The 21,028-nt window shown below is 39.8% G+C and overlaps 1 protein-coding gene across 1 annotated transcript in view; it reads right to left on the bottom strand.

Moving 5' to 3' along the window:
- Positions 1-20,892, bottom strand: part of disc1 (DISC1 scaffold protein) — a 52,501-nt gene extending 31,609 nt beyond the window's left edge. Inside the window, exon 1 of the mRNA XM_056471422.1 lies at positions 20,314-20,892. Within this exon, the coding sequence (XP_056327397.1) occupies positions 20,314-20,407 (94 nt within the window). The 5' untranslated portion in view covers positions 20,408-20,892. The remainder of the gene's footprint in view (positions 1-20,313) is intronic.
- Between the last annotated feature and the right edge of the window lie 136 nt (positions 20,893-21,028).

The raw sequence follows: 21,028 nt of genomic DNA, 5'->3' as shown, positions 1-21,028 counted from the left end.
GTTACAGCTGGAAGGGCATCTGCTGAGTAAAACATATGCTGAATAGGTTGGCGGTTCATTCCACTGTGGCGACCCCTGATTAATAAAGGGACTTAGCTGAAAAGAAAATGAATGAATGTTTTACAATATGATAAAACAGCTCTTATTTTTAATTATATTTTTATTCTAATTTAAGTTCAAAATGTAGTTTTTTTCGAGTTTTTACTACTTACTACTTACTTCTTTTATAATTTAAGTTTTAGAATGAAGTTTAATGTTTTTATGAAAATGAGAAAAACTTAATTGGCAACCAAATAATATTAAATGTTGCTTTTAATCTTTAATTTTATTTAAGTTTCTTAAATAATTACATTTTTTAATATTAAAACAAAGTTTAGTTAACTATCATATATTGAAGATATACAGTTGAAGTCAGAATTATTAGCCCCGCTTTGTATTTCTTTTTCTTCTTTTTTTAAATATTTCCCAAATTATGTTTAACAGAGCAAGGAAATTTTCACAGTATTTCCTATAATATTTTTTCTTCAGGAGAAAGTCTCGTTTATTAGTTTTATTTCAGCTAGAATAAAAGCAGTTTTTAATTTTTTAAAAACCATTTTAGGGACAAAATTATTAGCTATATATTTCAGCTATATATTTTTTCTGTCTACAGAACGAACCATCATAATACAATAACTTGCCTAATTACCCTAACCTGCCTAGTTAACCTAATTAACCTAGTTAAGCCTTTAAATGTCACTTTAAGCTGTATAGAAGTGTCTTGAAGAATATCTAGTCTAATATTATTTACTGCATTAACTAGCATGTTCAGAAATATGCTGAAAAAAATTCCTCTCCGTTAAACAGAAATTGTGGAAAAAAACAAACAGGGGGGCTAATAATTCAGGGGGGCTAATAATTCTGACTTCAACTGTAGTTGTATTCAGCTTTATTTAGTAGTTCAAAAAACACTATTTTAACATAAATACTTAAATGAAAAAAAACAAATAATAATACAATCCAATACCTTTAGGGTTTATTTTATCATATTTAAACAACAAAATAAAACTAATGATTCAATACTTCATTAAAAACCATATGCAACACCCCAGAAATAAACATTTATCTGGGCGAGTTAAAGTGTGTGTAATAGAGTAAGTGTTACTAACTAATAAAAGTTCAAATGCATAAACAACAAGTCATCATGAATTTACAAACCCCAAAGTAGTCAAAGTCTACAAATCTGGTCAAAACATCTACATGAGTCTGTTGTGCTGAAGAGGACGGATCAGTGGAAAACTTTGACTGCAGCTGTGATTGGCTCTTTCTTTAAACCCATTTCCCACAATCCCTCACTGCAACGAATCTGTCCAGAGTGAAAACAGCTGCAGTGCCGTTAAACGTGTCTCTTGCGGATCTTTCAAACATAAACACATAAACTAACTCACATGAGAGAAATAACAGCGGGTCTGTTTACAGACTGTGAGAACCAGGAGAACAGACTCACTAGACCATCCCTCACACAAAATCTAAATCTCTGTTTTTTTTTTTTGTTTGTTTGTTTTTTTGGGCAGGGCAAGCAATCAGGCCAGTAGATAAAGTTCTTAGCATTGAACCCTGAATAGTATTTATTATTGAATGCTTTAGGCTTATAAAGTGTTAATTTTACTATCCCTGACATATTATTATTATTGTTATTTTTATTATTATTATAGATTTTATTAAAAGCTTGATTTTTCTAGATTTTGAATTTATCTAATTCATGTTTTTATTAAGTCTTTATTACTTTTTCTGATGTCCATATAGTTTTTCTTGGCTGTTATAGTAATTAGTTTCATCTAAACTAAAGCTAGGCTAAACTAATTATAATGTACTAAAATGAAAAGATAAATACATAAACAAATAAATAAGGTGACACGGTGGCTCAGTGGTTAGCACTGTGGCCTCAAAGCTTGTTGGTATTGGCTTGTTGGCTTGTTGGTATAAGTTGGTATTTCTGTGTGGAGTTTGCATGTTCTCCCCGTGTTGGCACAGTCCAAACAGATGCGCTATAGGTGAATTGGGTGAACTAAATTGGCTGTAGTGTGTGTGTGTGTGTGTGTGTGTGTGTGTGTGTGTGTGTGTGTGTGTGTGTGAATTTGAGTGTATGGATGAATTAGAGTGTATGGATGTTTCCCAGGGCTGGGTTGCAGCTGGAAGGACATCCATTGTGTAAAATATATGCTGGATAAGTTGGCGGTTCATTCCACTGTGGCGACCCCTGATGAATAAAGGGAATAAGCCGAAAGAAAATGAATGAATGAATAAATAAATAAATAATTCAATTAATCATTGGTAACCAAGTGAAATAAAATGTTTTTAAAATATTTGTAGAAACATTATATATAAGTCCATGTTTGCTTTATATCACTGATTTTTATTCTCTCAGAAAAATCAACATTTGATTTGTTTTTATTTTTTTACTTTTTTATTTTAATTTTTATTTTCCTCAACATTTTAGTTTGTTTAAATACTTAAAAAGACGTAAATTTACAAATTAAGAATTCTTCTATAAAAGAAGACATTCATTTATCATAAAGAATGTCTTTTAATCTTCTGACATCTGATCTTTCCTCATAATTCACACAGAGCTAATGAAGAGCAGATGAAGTCACGGCTGAGGAATGTTTTATCACAAAGACACATTATCAAGCAGTCGACTAGAGCAGGGATTCCCAAACATTGTTATCATGCAAACATTTTTGGCATAAGTTAGTTACTTAAGTGTTTTTAATAATAAACTGCACTATTTTTATTTCATTTTCAAACATTATTAACTTTTATTTCAAATACTTTTGCCTTGCTGTGCAACAACATCTCTATTCCGTTCCCTGATTGGTGCTTACTGGAACAAAGGCGGGATCAACCTGCCACTCATTTAATATTTACCAAAAGCAAACCACAATCATCCAATCACCATTTATGGACAAAATCAACCCCTGCCTACATTTGTTCTCATTCCAGAAGCTGCTTCACCATCATTTACTTTAAAATCAACATTGATTAACAGTCAACAAATAATATTTGTCATCTTTTTAAAGACACTATTAAAGTTTCATTTATTTATATAGTGCTTTATACGATGCAGATTATTTCAAAGTCAAAGTAACCAGTCCTAGGCAAGTTTCTTCAAATAAGTCATGACTACAACATTTATATTTTATTTTATTTTATTAAATAATATTTTAATTACTTTTCTACTTACTATATCTAAAAACTGATGTAATTACTAGACTCAATACTACTTAAGATAGATACTACTGTCTTTAGACAATACTACTTAAGTCAGGCATGGCCATTATTTAAGCATTTTAATAGCAAAATCAATATTCTTTAGTTAATAAACACAATTACAAATTAAAGCTGCAAGCAGCGATGATAGGGACCTCGCACCCGGGCTCACCGCCGCCCGGTGGCCGTAGGACGACAGAGAACCGCGAACAATAATAATTTAAGCCGATATATATAAAAAAACCTGAGAAAATCAAGGATTTATGCCAAACTTGCTCCCGTCAGCAGGTGGCGCTATGACTGTGACTCAAGATTGGCATGTAGATGTCTTCAGTAGTGGAAACTCATCAAAAACGTGAAGTTCTCTTTCAAGCATACGTTTCGGTGTCTCACTATGGGATACGCCCCTTCCGCGTATTCCTCAGAAGCCCAATTCCATTACGCCAGCCCCAATTGGCTGGCAGGCGTGACGTTTGCGTCTGGAACTGGCTCCCCCTCCGAGTATAAGAGGGGGGACGCAACGTCATGACGACATTCAAAAACCTCTTCTCGCTTCACACCAGAAGCCTGCTCAACTCCGAGAAGCCATCAACTAGTCGCCACGCTAGTTGCTGGCAAATTATTTGGTACTGTATTATTCGACGATTTGTCGGTCATCACGCCGCTTTCGCCTAATCCTGTAATCAGCACTCCAGCTATTAAAGGATTACCGGTACCTCATGGCTGCAGCAATGCAGACTAAGCTGACTCACGAGGGAGATCCTCCGCGGCTTTGCTCGTGCGGGAACAAAATCTCATCCAAGGACACACACCAGGTCTGTTCCGCTTGTCTTGGGCTGAAACATGCTAAAATGGCAATTGAGAATCCCGGTTCCTGCGAGCACTGCACGCGGTTCACTCTTAAGAGCCTTCGTCGCAGGCTAGCACGCCAAGCTAGCTTGTCGGGCTTAGATCCCCTCATATCTGCTAGTTCAGCTCCACCTGCCACCCCTCAGGTATCCATTCCCATAGAAATGCCCACCACGGCAGCTATGTCATGGGGTGAACAGCTGGATGCATGCGCCCCTTTGCCTAACGTGCTCAGCACGGATGAGGAAGAAGAGGACGCGTTTATCATGGAGGACGATGGGCAATCGGACTTCCTTCTCTCTGAGGAGGAAGACTTCGAAGACTCCCCGTTCTTACCCCCTGCACAAGCGGCTCAACCCCTCGTTACAGCGGGATCCACGGAAGGAGCGGACGGGGCACCACCCTCGCCGCTTCAAAGTGTTGATCTGCAAGACGTGTGCAAACGCGCGGCAGAGAAGCTAAACATTTCGTGGCCGACTGTTGTAGCAGAGACTGTAAAGTCTCGTTACGAGGGTAAGAGACTGCCGAGCGCTAAACGGGCGGCGAGGCAAGTACTTCCAGTATTCCCCGAACTGCCCGTGCAGGGAGGGTCTGCTCTCGATGTGGAAGGCATGGAAAAGCAGGGCCTTTTCCGTATGCCTCCTATGGAGCCACTCGTCGCCACACACTTACATCCTAAGCGCACGGCGACTGCAAACCCCACACTGCCATCAAAAGCGGACCATTTCCAGTCGAGCATGACGGAACGCGCTTACAGAGCAGTCGCTCTCTCTGTTAGAGCCCTAAACGCGACCTCTTTGCTGACCGCATACCAAGCGGAGCTGCAAGACGAGGTGTCTGCCACTCCAGGCCAGGCACAGTGGGACGAGATCTGTGTTATCACAGATCTCTCTCTTCGTCTTCAGAGGTGCGCGGTCCAGGCTGCCGGCAAAGCTATGGCTACAATGGTGATTCAGGAGAGGGGACGCTGGCTTAATTTGGCTAACCTCTCTGACTCAGAAAAAGAAACCATCCTGGATGCACCGGTCGTCCCAGAAGGCATATTTGGTGCGGCTCTGGCACGGATGCAGAAGAGATGCGAGGAAAAAAAGAGGGATGATGAGGCGCTACACCTCTGCCTACCCAGATTGATGCAGACCGTGACTCCACCCCCTCGGCCAACCTTTGCGCAAGCTGCGGCGCGAGCCCCTGCCAGCTATCGCATTCCTCGTCGGCAGAGACCGCAGAGACCGCTCATAAATTCAGCGGGTCAAAGCGGGGCTCCCGAGCAGAAACCTGCCTGGCCAAGGAAGACGTATCCGCCCGCTGCAGCTCAGACGGGTCCTCCACCTCCTCAGTCCACTCAGATGGTGGTGAGGAGAAAGAAAAAGACTGTTTGAGTCCGTCTTTCAGAGGGAACGGAGCCCACAGCCCCCCCGTTCGCTGTCTCCCGACCCTCAACTGTTCAGCGTTCACAAACAGAGTTTGGGCGTTCGCAAGTGTTCAGTGGGGAAATCAGACCCACGCTGGCGCAAGGGATGCAGAGCAGTGAAACGACACAGAGACGGTGCATTGATACCCACCAACTCACTTGTCGCAAGCACTTTATTTGTTCAGAATTCAATAAAGTTGTCACTGTTTCCCCCCAAGTTGTTGCAAAACACAATGCCCCAAAAAATGTTGCAAAACATATCAGAACACGGCATAACACCACCTCAGGGAGTCATCGCTCCCTTACAGGTGGTGAGACATGTAAACTCTGTCCAGACGCTAAGTCCTCGCGCATGCGCATTGCAGACCACAAGTCTGTTCGCGAACCAGTCACACGATGGCGCCAGAACACTGCACATAAACTTCTGGCGAGAATGCACGCAGTCCCGTTGGGTGTTGAGAACAATACAACACGGTTACAGACTGCAGTTTGCGATTTCCCCACCACAGTTCAGAGGGGTCATTCACTCCCATGTGCGGGGAGAATTAATCCATGTTCTTCAGGAGGAAGTTACCTCTCTGTTGGACAAAAAGGTAGTAAGAGTAGTTCCGCCCGAGGAAAGCCAAAGCGGATTTTACTCGAGATACTTCCTAGTTCCAAAAAAGGGGAATCGGGCTCTCCGCCCTATCTTGGACCTGCGCGCACTGAACAAGTACTTAAAAAAGTTCAAGTTCAGAATGCTCACTCACTCTACACTGCTGAAATTGGTGCGACCAGGCGATTGGTTTACGTCAATCGACCTGAAGGACGCATATTTTCACATAAGAATATACCCACCCCACAGGAAATTCCTGCGATTTGCATTCCTTGGCGTGGCATACGAATATCTGGTTCTCCCTTTCGGCCTGTCCCTCAGCCCGAGAGTCTTTGTGAAATGTACAGAAGCGGCCCTGACTCCGTTGAGAGAAAAGGGTATTCGTCTCGCTACATACATAGACGATTGGCTGATAACAGCTCAGTCCGAGCTCAAAGCAAGAGAACATACACTCATGCTTCTAATACATCTACAGAAACTGGGCTTGATGTTAAACACCGAGAAAAGTGTGTTAATTCCCAGGCAGTCGATAATATATCTGGGCCTGTCATTGGATTCAGTGACATACACAGCGCGACTTTCAGAAGAGAGAGCGCGGAGATGTACTCAATGCCTGGTCGAGTTTCAGAGGGGAAAAATTGTCTCTTTTCGCACATGCCTCAGACTGTTGGGTCTGAAGGCCTCGGCTCTTATGGTAATTCCCCTGGGCAGATTGTTCATGAGAGACTTTCAGCGCTGGGTAGCCTCTTTGAGACTGGACCCGTCACTACATTCTCGGAGGAGAGTGAGAGTGACGTCAGAGGCAGTCTTGGCTTTGCGCCAATGGGTACAGCCATCCTTTCTGGTTCAGGGTGTACCGATGGGCGTTGTTCAGATAAGAAAAATTATAACGACGGACGCGTCGTTGTCCGGCTGGGGGGGCATTCACGAGGGCATGGTGGCAAATGGGAAATGGGGTCAGCATATGACCAATTTCCACATAAATTATCTGGAAATGCTAGCGGTCTTTCTAACCTTGAAGCATTTTCTTCCCTTTTTTAAAAACACACCATGTTCTGGTGAGGACGGACAACACCACTGTTGTGGCGTACATAAATCGACAAGGGGGTCTCAGATCACTCCGCTTGCACATGTTGGCACGCAAACTGATTTTGTGGAGCAATGCCAATCTTTCCTCCCTGAGAGCGACGCATATACAGGGCGTCATGAATCAGGGAGCGGATCTACTGTCCAGAGGAAATCCCCTTTACGGCGAATGGAAATTAAACACGGAAGTGGTCGATCAAATTTGGGGCTTGTACGGCAGAGCGACGGTGGACCTGTTCGCGTCTCAGGACAATGCCCAGTGCCCACTGTTTTTCTCCTTGAGAGATCAGAGCGCACCTCTGGGAATAGACGCGCTGGCGCACAAATGGCCCCGCGGTCTCCTCTATGCGTTCCCACCTATTGCGTTGATATCCCCAACCCTTTGCAGGGTGAGGGAGGAGGGACTAAAGATGATATTGATAGCTCCGAGATGGCCAGGGAAATACTGGCTGGCGGAGATCATACATATGCTACACAGGGAGCCATGGGCTCTTCCGCTCCGCAAAGACCTGCTGTCACAGGCACGAGGGGAGATTTTTCATCCTCATCCAGAGCGCCTGGCACTGTGGGCTTGGCCAGTGAGCGGTTCAATCTGAATTCAACTGGCTTATCTGACAGTGTTATCAGGACAATACAAAATGCGAGAGCTGTGTCTACTAGGTCTCTTTACGAGTGTAAATGGGGAGTGTTTGCACGCTAGTGCGCAGTCAAACACGAAATCCCTTTTCAGTGTTCTGTAGCCGTTATCTTATCATTTCTGCAAGATCTGATGGATCAGGGAAAGGCTTTTTCTACCATTAAGGTATTCCTGGCTGCTATATCGGCCTGTCACATAGGTTTTGATAACAAGACTGTGGGACAGCATCCGTTAGTATGCCGCTTTATGAAGGGCGCGCGCCGCGCTTTACCAGTTTCTAAACCTATCACTCCTTCGTGGGATCTGGTATTAGTACTTGATGCTCTTTCTACATCGCCATTTGAACCACTTGACAAAGCTGATTTTAAGATATTGTCGTTTAAGACAACACTTCTGTTAGCTTTGGCCTCGGCAAAACGCGTGAGTGAGATTCACGCATTTTCTGTGCATTCAGCGTGTATGCAATTCATGTCTGGAAATGCTGGGGTAATTTTGAAACCAAACCCCGCATTTATGCCCAAAATAGTGAACTCTATTACTCCACTCGAACTAAGGGCATTCTACCCACCACCTTTTGCTTCAGCAGAACAGCAAAAGTTAAATACGCTATGTCCAGTGCGTGCGCTACGCATTTACACGGACAGAACCAAAGGGTTCAGAGAGAGTGATCAGCTGTTTGTGTCATGGGCGAAACCACGTACGGGAAAGCCGATTACAAAACAGCGGTTGTCTCACTGGATAGTCGAGGCGATTTCCTTGGCGTATACCAGTAAAGGGGTTACCCCCCCTTCCGGTTTACGTGCTCACTCAACAAGGGGGATGTCGACTTCGTGGGCCCTTTTCAAAGGGGTAACAATGCAGGACATTTGTGATGCAGCGAGCTGGTCTTCGCAGCACACTTTTACAAGGTTCTATAAGTTGGATGTTACAGCTCAAACCGTAGCGCATGCAGTTTTGAGTGTAGGATCCTGAACGTTAATTTTAGCCCCTAATATTTAATTTATTGGTTGGCGGGGGACTTCAAGACAGGCTATCTGGCAATACGGGAGTTAGAATATCCCATAGTGAGACACCGAAACGTATGCTTGAAAGAGAACTTTAGGTTACTTTCGTAACCCCGGTTCTCTGATAGCATTAAGTGAGGTGTCTCACCAGATCACCCTCCTTGCTGTGCGAAGCGAGGAAGAGGTGTGTTTGTTTTGAATGTCGTCATGACGTTGCGTCCCCCCTCTTATACTCGGAGGGGGAGCCAGTCCCAGACGCAAACGTCACGCCTGCCAGCCAACTGGGGCTGGCGTAATGGAATTGGGCTTCTGAGGAATACGCGGAAGGGGCGTATCCCATAGTGAGACACCTCACTTAATGCTATCAGAGAACCGGGGTTACGAAAGTAACCTAAAGTTTCAGGCTGATCGGACATTGTGTGGATGAGTTATAAGCCAAATTATCTTCTGTCAGCAGGTGGCGCTATGACTGTGACTCAATATTGTAGGTAGATGTCTTCAGTAGTGGAAACTCATCAAACATGTGAAGTTTCAGGCTGATCGGACATTGTGTGGATGAGTTATAAGCCAAACTACCTTCTGTCAGCAGGTGGCGCTATGACAGTGACTCAAAATTGGCATGAAGCATTTGAAAGAAATGGCACCATATTTTATGAAAACCATATATTTTCATAAATTTCTGACTAAAATCTGACATTATTTTGTTAAATAATCTTAAAAACGTTGCTTTCTTCACTTAAAACACAGAAATACTCTAGAAAATACATTTGAATGATAAAAAAACAACAACTAATCAGCTTCTATTAATTGATTTACACAGAACTGTTGACTTTATTCAGTATTTAAGGCACACAATTTGTATTCAATTTCCTAATTGCGCTGATTTTACAGCAACAAGTCATCTTGTAACTCATTGCACCCAACACTGAAAGTAGGAAAAAAGGAAATTAACATGCTGATCTTTAAAAGTTATTTCTTACTCTCACACAAATATGCACAACGTTTTACATTGTAAAACAAATGAGTTATTTTGATGGAAATGAGAGCAAGAATGAAAGTGAAACCGTATAGTCTAGATTATCTTCGCAATACAAAAACTCCAGTCCATCAATGTGAACTACTGCGCTCCTATTACAACCACACCTGAGACTCTCCATCCAGCATCTGTCATGAACACTGTAGCTCAGCTTTAGTTCAGTGAGCCCTGACTGGGTAACCAGTAACAGTGATACCACACTATTGAGAACACTCAAGGCCAGCCTCCCCTCAATAGGGAAGGAAATGGTCACAAACCTTTTGAAAAAGACACATGCTTGATGATTCCCTAAACAAAAACATTGAAGCTCCTTTTCAAATGTCTCAAAAGTTGTTAACTGTTATTAAAAAAAAGTTTCGGTTTTGTTCCTTAATTTTATTATTCCTTTCTTTACACTGTGAATGTATTTGCATAGTTTTTTTTACTAGTTCTATGCAAAAACAACAAAAATTTAATTTAATAAGATTGTGGCAGGTGGCTCAGTGGTTAGCTCTGTCGTCTCACAGCAAAAAGGTTGCTAGTTCGAGTTTGTATGTTCTCCCCGTATTGACGTGGGTTTCCTCCAGGTGCACCGGTTTCCCCCACAGTCCAAACACATGCACTATGGGGGAATCGATTAGCTAAACTGATCGTAGTGTTTGAGTGTGTGTGTGTGAATTGGGAGTGTATGGGTGTTTCCCGGCACTGGGTTGCGGCTGAAAGTGAATCTGCTGCAAAAAACTTGAAAAATGCAGCGCCTATCAGGGTCACTTTCGAGCTGGCTGTCCAATCACAATGGAGGAGGGGCAGGACGACACCACACAACTGTCAACAAATAATCTGCTAAAAACATTACTGACTTTTCTAAAGTGCAGTAAGGGGCCGTTCACACTGAACGCGTTTTTTTGCGTTGAGAGGCACCTTTTTTGAATGATTTACTAACAGCAGCGAGCGTTTTGCGTGCTGCTTATGCGCGCCTCGAGTTTTAACTTACGTTTTCACTCCCTAGATTTGCTGTTGTGCGCCGTGCGCTCGCAGTTGAAAAAAAGTGGAAAAAAGTGCGTTACGTCACTCACGTCTTTTCATTCTCCAATCAAATGAAGGCAGTGGCGGGGTATCCGTTGAGGTGCCTGCAGTGTTTGTGTTGTCAAGACAACTACGGATACTTTTGAAGATGGAGAGACTTGCGATTGCTGTTTTGAGTTATTCAGAGCCGTGTGACTTCACAAATCTTGAATGTCACAATATTATTACATTTTTTTATTATATTAATAAACAGGAACACTCGCGCACAATACCCAGCTGATTCAGTTCATTTTTGGAACGTGAAGGCATGTTCGGTGTGATCAGCCCCTAATGCTTCGTAGGACACACACACTGAAGGTTACTTTTCTCTGAAACACTCTGAATTGCAATGTTCAGACCCCCTAGTTTTTCACAATTTCTTTGTGATTTTTTTGCGATGAAAGTTACTGATTTTGTGGTGGTAATTCCCTGAAATTTGCGGACAATTTTGCGATTAAAACATATATATTATTTTCCATATTAGGTAGCCTATGTTAGGTGTGCAATCTGACACAATGACAATAACACAAATCATAAAAATAAAGCTTTTTTCGTTTCTTGTCAAGACTAAAACGGTAGGGATTAAGCTAAAGATAGATTGTATAACTCTTATTTTTATCCACGATCTTACTTTCTCTCAGATTTCACTCCCCGGAGCATCTGACATCATGTACCTCACTCAGGACATGCGTTAGGGCTTCCCCTACCGTAATACAGAGTCAATTTGCGCTAAAGGATGTTGAATCAACGCATAGACTTCACATGTAAATCACTCGCGCTTCATCTGCGTCTGCAAAACATTCTCCTTCACTTTCCTGTAATGTTAGGATTGTGATGGTGCAGGTGAGACCTCTTTTTTCGACAGACACACAAATACATCACGTGCGCTGCGTATGAAACATCTAGAAGTCATGTAAAACAGTTAATTGCTAACTGAAATAAATGTAATTTGATTGTTTGGAATTGGATGTTTTACGAAATTCATTGTGTTTTTTTAGCGATTATTTTGTGTTTAAAATAAGAATTTTGCAGGATTGCTTTTTGTTGATTTTGCGTTGGATTCAGCGATCGCAGAATCACGAAAAACTAGGGGGTCTGAATATTTAAAGGACCCATGAAATAAAAATGACTAATAAATTGACTAAAAAGATACTATCTTTTTTTAAAGATTTTACAGGGCTTGTAATGAACCTTTTTTGCTTGGTAGCACTGCTGCTCCTAACTTGAAATATTTAGGCGCACCAGCCAAAATTTAGTCGCACCCACCAATAATGAGCACCGTAACTACAAGTTTTATATAAACAGATTTATAGCATTTGAAATAAACACTGATCAAAACTAACAAGCCAAAAAATATATATGCATGCGTGAGGAAAATATGTCTCAATGAAATCCCGTCATCACAAGACAATACATTTTTAACATAATTGAGTGACCAAAAAATACACGGACCGCTCACCAGCCCTGCACGCACTGCTTGACATGAATGAATCTGTTAACGATACGTCAACTGTGCTGTGTTCTCATGGGTGGTGTCTGATATTGCACAGTTGCTTTTGACATATACCTTATTATTTGCATTTGTCATTTTAATAGCAATACCGCTCTTTTCATGAGCTGCAATATTAGTTTACACTAAGTCAGTGCAAGCCCTTTTGCGATAGTGACTGTGGTGGTAAATTTTACATATAGCTGCCACTTGCTCAGCTGACAGAATCTGGCGTTTAAATAAAGGATTAAATAGAACTTCTCGTGCTTAAAATGTGTAGATGTGGCAAACAGTTACCTGAAAATTCCGTCCCACAGACTTCACAGTGAATGCTTTAGTTATTTTAATAGCGGACTTGAAGCCAATGGAAGTCTTTTATCCACTCTTCGAAAAGTGTAGATGGTGGATTAACATTCACCACATGATCAGTAATCAGATGAGCCATTATTTGTAGCTTTAGGTGGTTTCTAAAACTAAATCTGACAGTGTTATTTTCACTCTCATCTTCAGCGCTTTACATCTTCGCAGTTGTGTGGCTCTCCCTGTGATCTGAAGGACTGAGTGATTGACAGCTGATTTTAACCAATCCGTTCGCGTTCAGTTCTAGAGCAGTGAGCCAATAAGAAGAGCGCGAAGGCGGGGCAAGCATTGCGGGCTTTGTTTACTGCAGCAACAGATTTAAACTATTGCTTAGCGCTGCGTTTCGCGTTTCAAATGCAAAGATGCATTCTGTATTAATGTCTCCTAAATCCTCGCATGCAGTGAACATTTGGCAGTGAAAACCGGTCACACACAACAATTTATGCACTCGCACAAATGCTCCCAAATATATTTTGTGGCCGTATGGATAAAATTTCAGGCACATATGCGACCAAAACGGTCGCAGTTTCGAGCCCTGTATTAGTATCTAATAGTAGTTAGTTTTAAGGATATCTATTAGCTAATGTGCTCCAACAGTGACAGAATTCGCATTTAGAAGATATAAACATCCAAAGCTTGCCTAAATGGATCAACCATTTTTCAGTTTCTCATCAAATCTCAACCAATCAAATGCTCATTAGTATCTGACATGCCCCGCCCCCTTCAAAACGCTTCTCATTCGATATTTATTTGATGGGCTTGAGCTCAACCACTCTCACTGGCAGAGTTGTAATACAAACAAAAACGCTATTGGCTGATTTTTTTTAAAGGGGAGGAGCTAATCTGTGTCCAACCCTCTCTACATGTTGCAAGTGAGATTTCGTCAAACATCAAATGAAAAATGCTTATTTCAAAGCACTTCAGGAGTTCTTGTTAGATCAAATATGGTTGCAGCCGGAAGTCAATGAAAATTATTTATATTATAAAAACAATTTCCATTAATAGTATTTTATTAGAGTCTACCCCTACCCTAACCCTAAACCCTACTGTCACCGAGTATTATTTGTGTTATTTATTAAATTACCCCAATAAATTGTATTTTTTAAACTACCCCTATAACCCAAAACTCAACCGTCACAGTACTGTAAAAGTATTAATTGTCATTCAGTGTCACAAAAATGATGCTATACTGATGTGCGTATCTGCAGCTGTATCTGAAGTGATTAAAAATTCCATATATAATGCATAACCAATGCTTTTGTGTTGTCATTTAGAACATACATTCTATTATCACACGTTCTAAATTCTTTACTGTAAGAATGTTTGTTGAGAACGTTGAGACAACCTTGTCAGAACATTAGCAAATCTTCTGTGAATATTCTTTGTTAATGGTGCATTTAAAATCCACAACAACACAGGATTTGAGGAATAATTCGTGTAAGGAACACAAAGAACATCGAGCAAATCCTCAAAGTGCATAAAAAACGGCAAGTATGTGCAATAGTAACACAAGTCTGACCCAGCAAACATGACTAATTGCTGATAAATGCTTTAACCTCAGACAAAAAAACAACCAATATTGACATATATGCGTTTTCAATTGAATTTAGAGGAACATGTGTTTACCTTAGTCGATTAGAGAGGCCTTTCAAACCACATTTCTGCTTTACTCGGCCTCCTATTGGCTGCTTGAAATCACTTCACACACACAATGGCATGTCAAGGAGCTTGTGAAGAGGAAAAGGGAATGTTTGAGGAGGAGCAGGACAGAGTTTGAAGGAGTTTGTCTATTTGAGCTGATTCACCGCACTTATACGCACGTATAGCGTGACTCGTCCAGTGACAGCAGTTCATTTGAGGAAGTGAAAGTTTGACAGAAGCTCTTTTCCTCTCTACTTTTTGAAAAACACATCAGATAAGACAATAGTGAGAGAAAGCTCAGCTCTCTGTGCGCGCACAATAACATATAGTGTTGTTATCGTTTGAGAAATCTACGACCTAAACATTTATGCTCACTGAAATAAAACCTGTTCATCATTACTAATATAACTATAGCGATAACTATATTACTGGCCATAGAAGTAACTATGACCTTTTATGTGAAGCTGCTTTGACACAATCTACATTGTAAAAGCGCTATACAAATAAAGGTGAATTGAATTGTATTGAAAAGTGGATGACAATGTTTTACAAGGAAGCGCTGCAGTTTTGTCCACTGATAAAAATGATTTGGTGGATTTGCTCAATTTAATTAAGGTAAGTGGTTGAACACTATTTCTATGGGTTGAATTTAATTTGTTAGAATTCAGCCCATTTTAATTGTTTGTAACCACTTACATTCATTTTTTTTTTGTATATCCAATGAATCATTTTTGTCAGCGTAGTCTGACACTCTTTAAAAAGCAGGATGAATTCTTAAATGTTGCTTCGCAAGTAAATAAATATTTGAAAGTTCATTCATTCATCGATGTTCCCTCGGCTTAGTCCCTTTATTCATCAGGGTGTAGCCACAGTGGAATGAACCGGCAACTTTTCCAGCAGTTTTACGCAGCAGATGCCCTTCAAGCTGCAACCCAGTGCTGGAAAACACCCATACACACTCGCATTCACACACATACACTGCAGGCAATTTAGTTAATCAATTCCCCTATAACGCATGTGTTTGGACTGTGGGGGAAACCCACACCAACACGGGGAGAACATGCAAACTCCACACAGAAACGCCAACTGACCCAGCTGGGACTCGAACCAGCTACCTTCTTGCTCTGAGGTGACAATGTTAACTACAGAACCACCGTGTCACAGAAAGTTGAAGTACTAAAACTAAATCATAAAAAAACTAAATCTAAATTTAAAATAAAACGCTATTTATAATTTTTTTTACTGAAAAGTTCTATAAATCACAAACACCATGTACCTACTTTGCAAAAAAAACTAAACTAAAATTGATACTGAGAATAAAAAGTAACTAAACTGCATTGATTTTAGAAATATTTTCTAAAATAATAGCCAATTATGGGTTTAAATGCTTAAATGCAATCGACAGATCAAACAATAAGGACTGACCAAACAATAATTAGTACGACACAATAAAAGAACAAACAATATGGTAGAAAAAGAGAATACCAATAAAATCATTGAACATTAGAACGATAGATAAAAACGATGGATGGATGGATGGATGGATGGATAGAACGATGGATGGATGGATGGATGGATGGATGGATGGATATATAGATAGATGGATAGATAGATAGATAGATAGATAGATAGATAGATAGATAGATAGATAGATAGATAGATAGATAGATAGATAGATAGATAGATAGATAGATAGATAGATAGATAGAACGATAGATAGATAGATAGATAGATAGATAGATAGATAGATAGATAGATAGATAGATAGATAGATAGATAGATAGATAGATAGATAGATAGATAGATAGATAGATAGATAGATAGATAGATAGATAGATAGATAGATAGATAGGTAGATAGGAAGATAGACAGACAGACAGACAGACAGACAGACAGACAGACAGACAGACAGACAGACAGATAGATAGATAGATAGAATGATAGCCAGAATGATAGCCAGAACGATAGATAGACAGGAGACAGACAGACAGACAGACAGACAGACAGACAGACAGACAGACAGACAGACAGATAGATAGATAGATAGATAGATAGATAGATAGATAGATAGATAGATAGATAGATAGATAGATAGATAGATAGATAGATAGATAGATAGATAGATAGATAGATAGATAGATAGATAGATAGATAGATAGATAGATAGATAGAAAAACAGGCTTGGGACTAGATAGGGACTTGCACACGGGGGTATTTGACATACAAAAGAAACTCTCCCTTCTGCATTTAAATTTAGCAGCTGCAGTTCTGGCAAATCAACACACTTCCTGTTCACTTACAGAGACACAAACCAGCTGAATCTGACCTCTCACACACACACTAAACTTTGTGGCCTAAGGAAACTATTTAAACAAAAAATGTTTTGAATAATAACATCTAATGATGGAGAAGTATGACAATTTAATAAAACAATATATATATATATTTTTTAAATACACACAGACACACACAAAAGGTTTAGGAATGTTTTTTTTTAGAAAAATGCATCCAAATATCATTAATAACTTAACCTCATTACCTTCCACATGTTTTCAACATGAATGATGCCAGACAGTAGTGAATTTACTGTATAAATCATTATTAATATATATATTTTTACATTTGCTGCATAGAAAAGCTGACTAAACTGACGTTAAATACCTCATTTTCTCTGGAAATGTTTGGATGTTTTTGAATCTTTTCTAAAAAGAACCCGTTGATAGCTGTAAACTTGACTTTCCATTAAAGATAAACAACAACATCAACATCAACATCCCCAAATTGGCCTACATCATGACCTAAGAACAGAACAGAGACTTTCTGACAGATTGACGACACAGATGCATGCATCTAAGCAGCTTCTACTGACTCTAATCTCCACCATGCCATCTAACAGCATGCCAACTGCTCTTTACAGCACCAACAAACACTCCTGAAGCTGTATTTTAAGTGTTTCACCACAGATTGAAACACAGCAAGGCTGAAAGTATAAGTCTGGAATCTGCCAGAATTCCTGAATTGATTCTCCATGTTTGCTCACACCTTGATCTTGTATTCTGCAATTGTGTTCACAAGAGTTTCACGTTTCTCCCAACATTATGATGTCTGAACTCTAGATCCGAATAGCAAAGAGCTGTTATGATTGGAAAGGTCTTTTCTCACATTGCAGCAACTAGTGAAATCTGTCCGAACCTTTGATGGGTGTCTAAAATAAATCAACCCACCACACCACCAGCTGCTCCGTCCTCATGTATCCTGACACTGTTTGCCGAGCTTTGATGTGGGAAGAGATTGTGGTTAAAGGAATAAAGGAAAAGACTGAGCTCTCCAAAGATTACAATGCACATTAGAAATATCAAAACATGAAGCCTGGAGATCAGTGTATTATATTTTGATGTACAGCACATATAGCGCTTCAGGAATTACCATGGTACATGTCAAAGGAAACAATAGGGTGTGTGCAAAGCTAATGTTTCTTCCCATACTGATAACCTACTGTTTACAGTTCACCGGAAGCGTTTGACCCAGGTTTACTGACAAATTAAAGGTCTTTCTTTGTGCTTCTGCATATATCCTATGGTCTATATGCACAGAGGTGTTTCATTTTTAGCCAGGCAGCCCAAGGGCTACCGGGCGAACTGTTTTTACATTACAAAATTGTCACGTTTAAGATCTGATTTCTTTAAAAATCAGCGCTCTTCACAGCCTGTTAGATATACAATATGAATTGGGTCTCAGATTGGACGAGAAGCACTGCATTAAACTCCATTTCCCCCCGCCATGTCTTTAAAACATGACAGTTGATTTTACTTCAGTATTTTCGATGGAATTTCTGCGCTAGCCTGTTGCTACTTGCTTGATTGATATGCATGATATATATATTTGGATGGTGGGAGGAAACCGGAGAACCCGGGGAAAACCCACGCGGACACGGGGAGAATATACAAACTCCTCACAGAAACACCTACCGACCTGGCAGGACCAGGGTTGGCAGTGTTCTTGCTGTGGGGCTAACAGTGCTAACCACTGGGCCTCCATGCCGCCCGCTCTATAGTGAAGGAGGAGAATGGGGAGTTCTTCCAAACGAAGATAAAGTGGACTGAAAACTGTGGTTATTTATAGTAGCTTATGGCTCATATGATTGGATGATACTAATTAGCTTAATATGTGACCGGCTGTGATAAATCATAGCACGTGATCCTCTCGAAATTAGTTTATGAATAAAACCCACTTAATTGAATGTATTGTATTTACATTACAACATCAATGCTGTAAAAACAGCCTTCTTAAATTGAAAAGCGTCACATTAGGCTTTCACCAGAAGTTTATCATTGGCTTTAAAACTCTAGCTGTGCATAGAGCCCATTATAATGAGCACAAATATAGTAACATCATCATGGGCACTATTTATGATACATGTATTTCAAATATGTATTTTACATACAAAATAGTATTTTGTCATTTGTATTTGATAGGGCTGAGGAAAATGTCTAATATTGTGTTTCAAAATACATTAGGGTCTTGTATTTTTGTATTTTAAAAATATTGTAAAATACTTTGTAATACATCTACATCAAGACATCATATCAACACATCATCTGATTGGTGCTTTGGATGTTACCGACTTCCATTTAAAGAACAAATAAACAGATACAAACAAATAATAATAGTTTTGAACGGATTGCTGATGTCAAATGGTTGTCGTTAAAACAAACAACATAAAAATAAGTCTTTCGGCGGTGATTCCTACAATACTTCATTTGCCAGTAGTTGATCAGATAGAGGTAAAGTTAGTTTTATATTTCCCCTTAATAATATAATTTCAGTAAAGTATTATTTGCAAACTCTAAATAGCGAAATCATATTAGCAGCCAATGAATATCAAAGTACAACATTGTTCACAGTCAAATAAACAGTGTTAATGTTGTTTTAAAGTGATACTTGCATGCTAATTCCGATCGAATATTCAAAGTAACAATATAGACTTCTAAATGAACGAATGTGCGAATATAAAACCAACTTTACCTCTATGTTGATCAGTAGGTCCACTGTGTAGTTAATAAAGAGGAAAGATGTAAGCCTAAAGATGTCACAACATATAAAACACTAATATTTAATAATCAAAAACCCCTAATACAGTTTTTACATTGGGTATTGAAGAGTTCTGAAAGATTCTTTATTTAACACTCTTTTAAAATATTAAGAGGTTGAAGATCATTGTAGAGAGATGATGGGTATTTTACTGGCCGAATTTGCTATCGAGCATTGTTTACTTCACCAACTCAGTTTAATGGGGAAGGGATTAATCGAATGGGTCTAACTGATGGAAGATTTGCACAGAAATGTCATGCTTCTTACACAGAACAAGACAATTCTGTATTTTGTTTTGATACACGTTGTGACTGCTGTATTTTGTAGTTTATTTTGATACACCAAAAATTAAGATATTTGGTATTTTATTTTAAAACACATTTCATTGTATTTTTGCCCAAACCCTGATCATGAATTGTTGACATACAACGTTGATGTTGAATTTTTTTAAATATCATGTTAAAATTGTCTATAAACAGGGTATGATTGCATTAAATCATGTCAAATGTTATATTTAGTAGGTTATTTTTTTTGTTAGTTACTTTCATTTGTGACTGATGCAACTAATAGACGAATGGTTTTATATAACGTTAATGAAAAAATAACCATAGAAACTAATTCCACTTAAAACTTGCTAGTTTTGCTAGCAAACTGCTAGTAAAATCAATATAAGTTACAAAGAAACGTCGAGTAAAAAACGGACCCAAAAACAACTGAAGTGAAAACTTAATCATTGTTTTTAACTTCAATTAATCATTTGTACACAATATCACGCTATGTTGTTGTACATTTAGGAAGAATAATCATAATTTTTGTCTTACCTGTCCTCACAGCGCACCGGTGACACGGAGAGTCTGTGTCAGTATTGAGTGTTTTTGAGGTGTTTTCCACCCTGATCATTCCTGCGAACATCATGATGGTTTAACACTGGTAAATCCCCGCTACTACTTAGTTATTTACTTAGTTTTTACTTTAGTTCGACTCCAAACGCGACGCGCGTCATCCTCCGCTGGGCTGCGCGTGCGCTTTTTGCGCGTGCACCGGACGCGGTTCACTTTCCAGCAGAAATCTGAATTAAAACTTTACGCTTTCCATCCGACATTCCGCAAGTTTATGTTTTTACAATCTTAATCGATCCTTCACTAAAATACCCCGTCAAAAATCACCGATAGTGAGTTTCTTCGGGAGTTTCTTGTGAGAGATAAACTCCGTCAAGGAATCCTGAAGAAAGTTCGCCGTTTCTCCGTTTGTTTAGAATCTCCCGTGTGTTTTCTTCGTGTTATTTTTAGTATCCAGAGAAAAAGAGAAGCCAAAGCAGACGGTTGTCAAGCAGTAGTCGAGAGGCGGAGCAGACGCGCACTTTGTCCCGTTATGTGGACGGTTGTGGAGAAGGAGATTCGGTCGGTGACGTCTGCTGGAATTTGACTCCTTTGATTCACTGATTCTTGATTCACTCGAGGTGAACTCAAGTCAACCTAAACATATCTGATGGACGAGCTTCGCTTTTGGAGACATTTTATCATGTTACTATAAACT

Source organism: Danio aesculapii, chromosome 13 (genome assembly GCF_903798145.1).
Source record: "Danio aesculapii chromosome 13, fDanAes4.1, whole genome shotgun sequence".
NCBI lineage: Eukaryota > Metazoa > Chordata > Actinopteri > Cypriniformes > Danionidae > Danio > Danio aesculapii.
The sequence above is the reverse complement of the archived record's forward strand: the minus strand, read 5'-3'. Positions and strand labels throughout refer to the sequence as shown.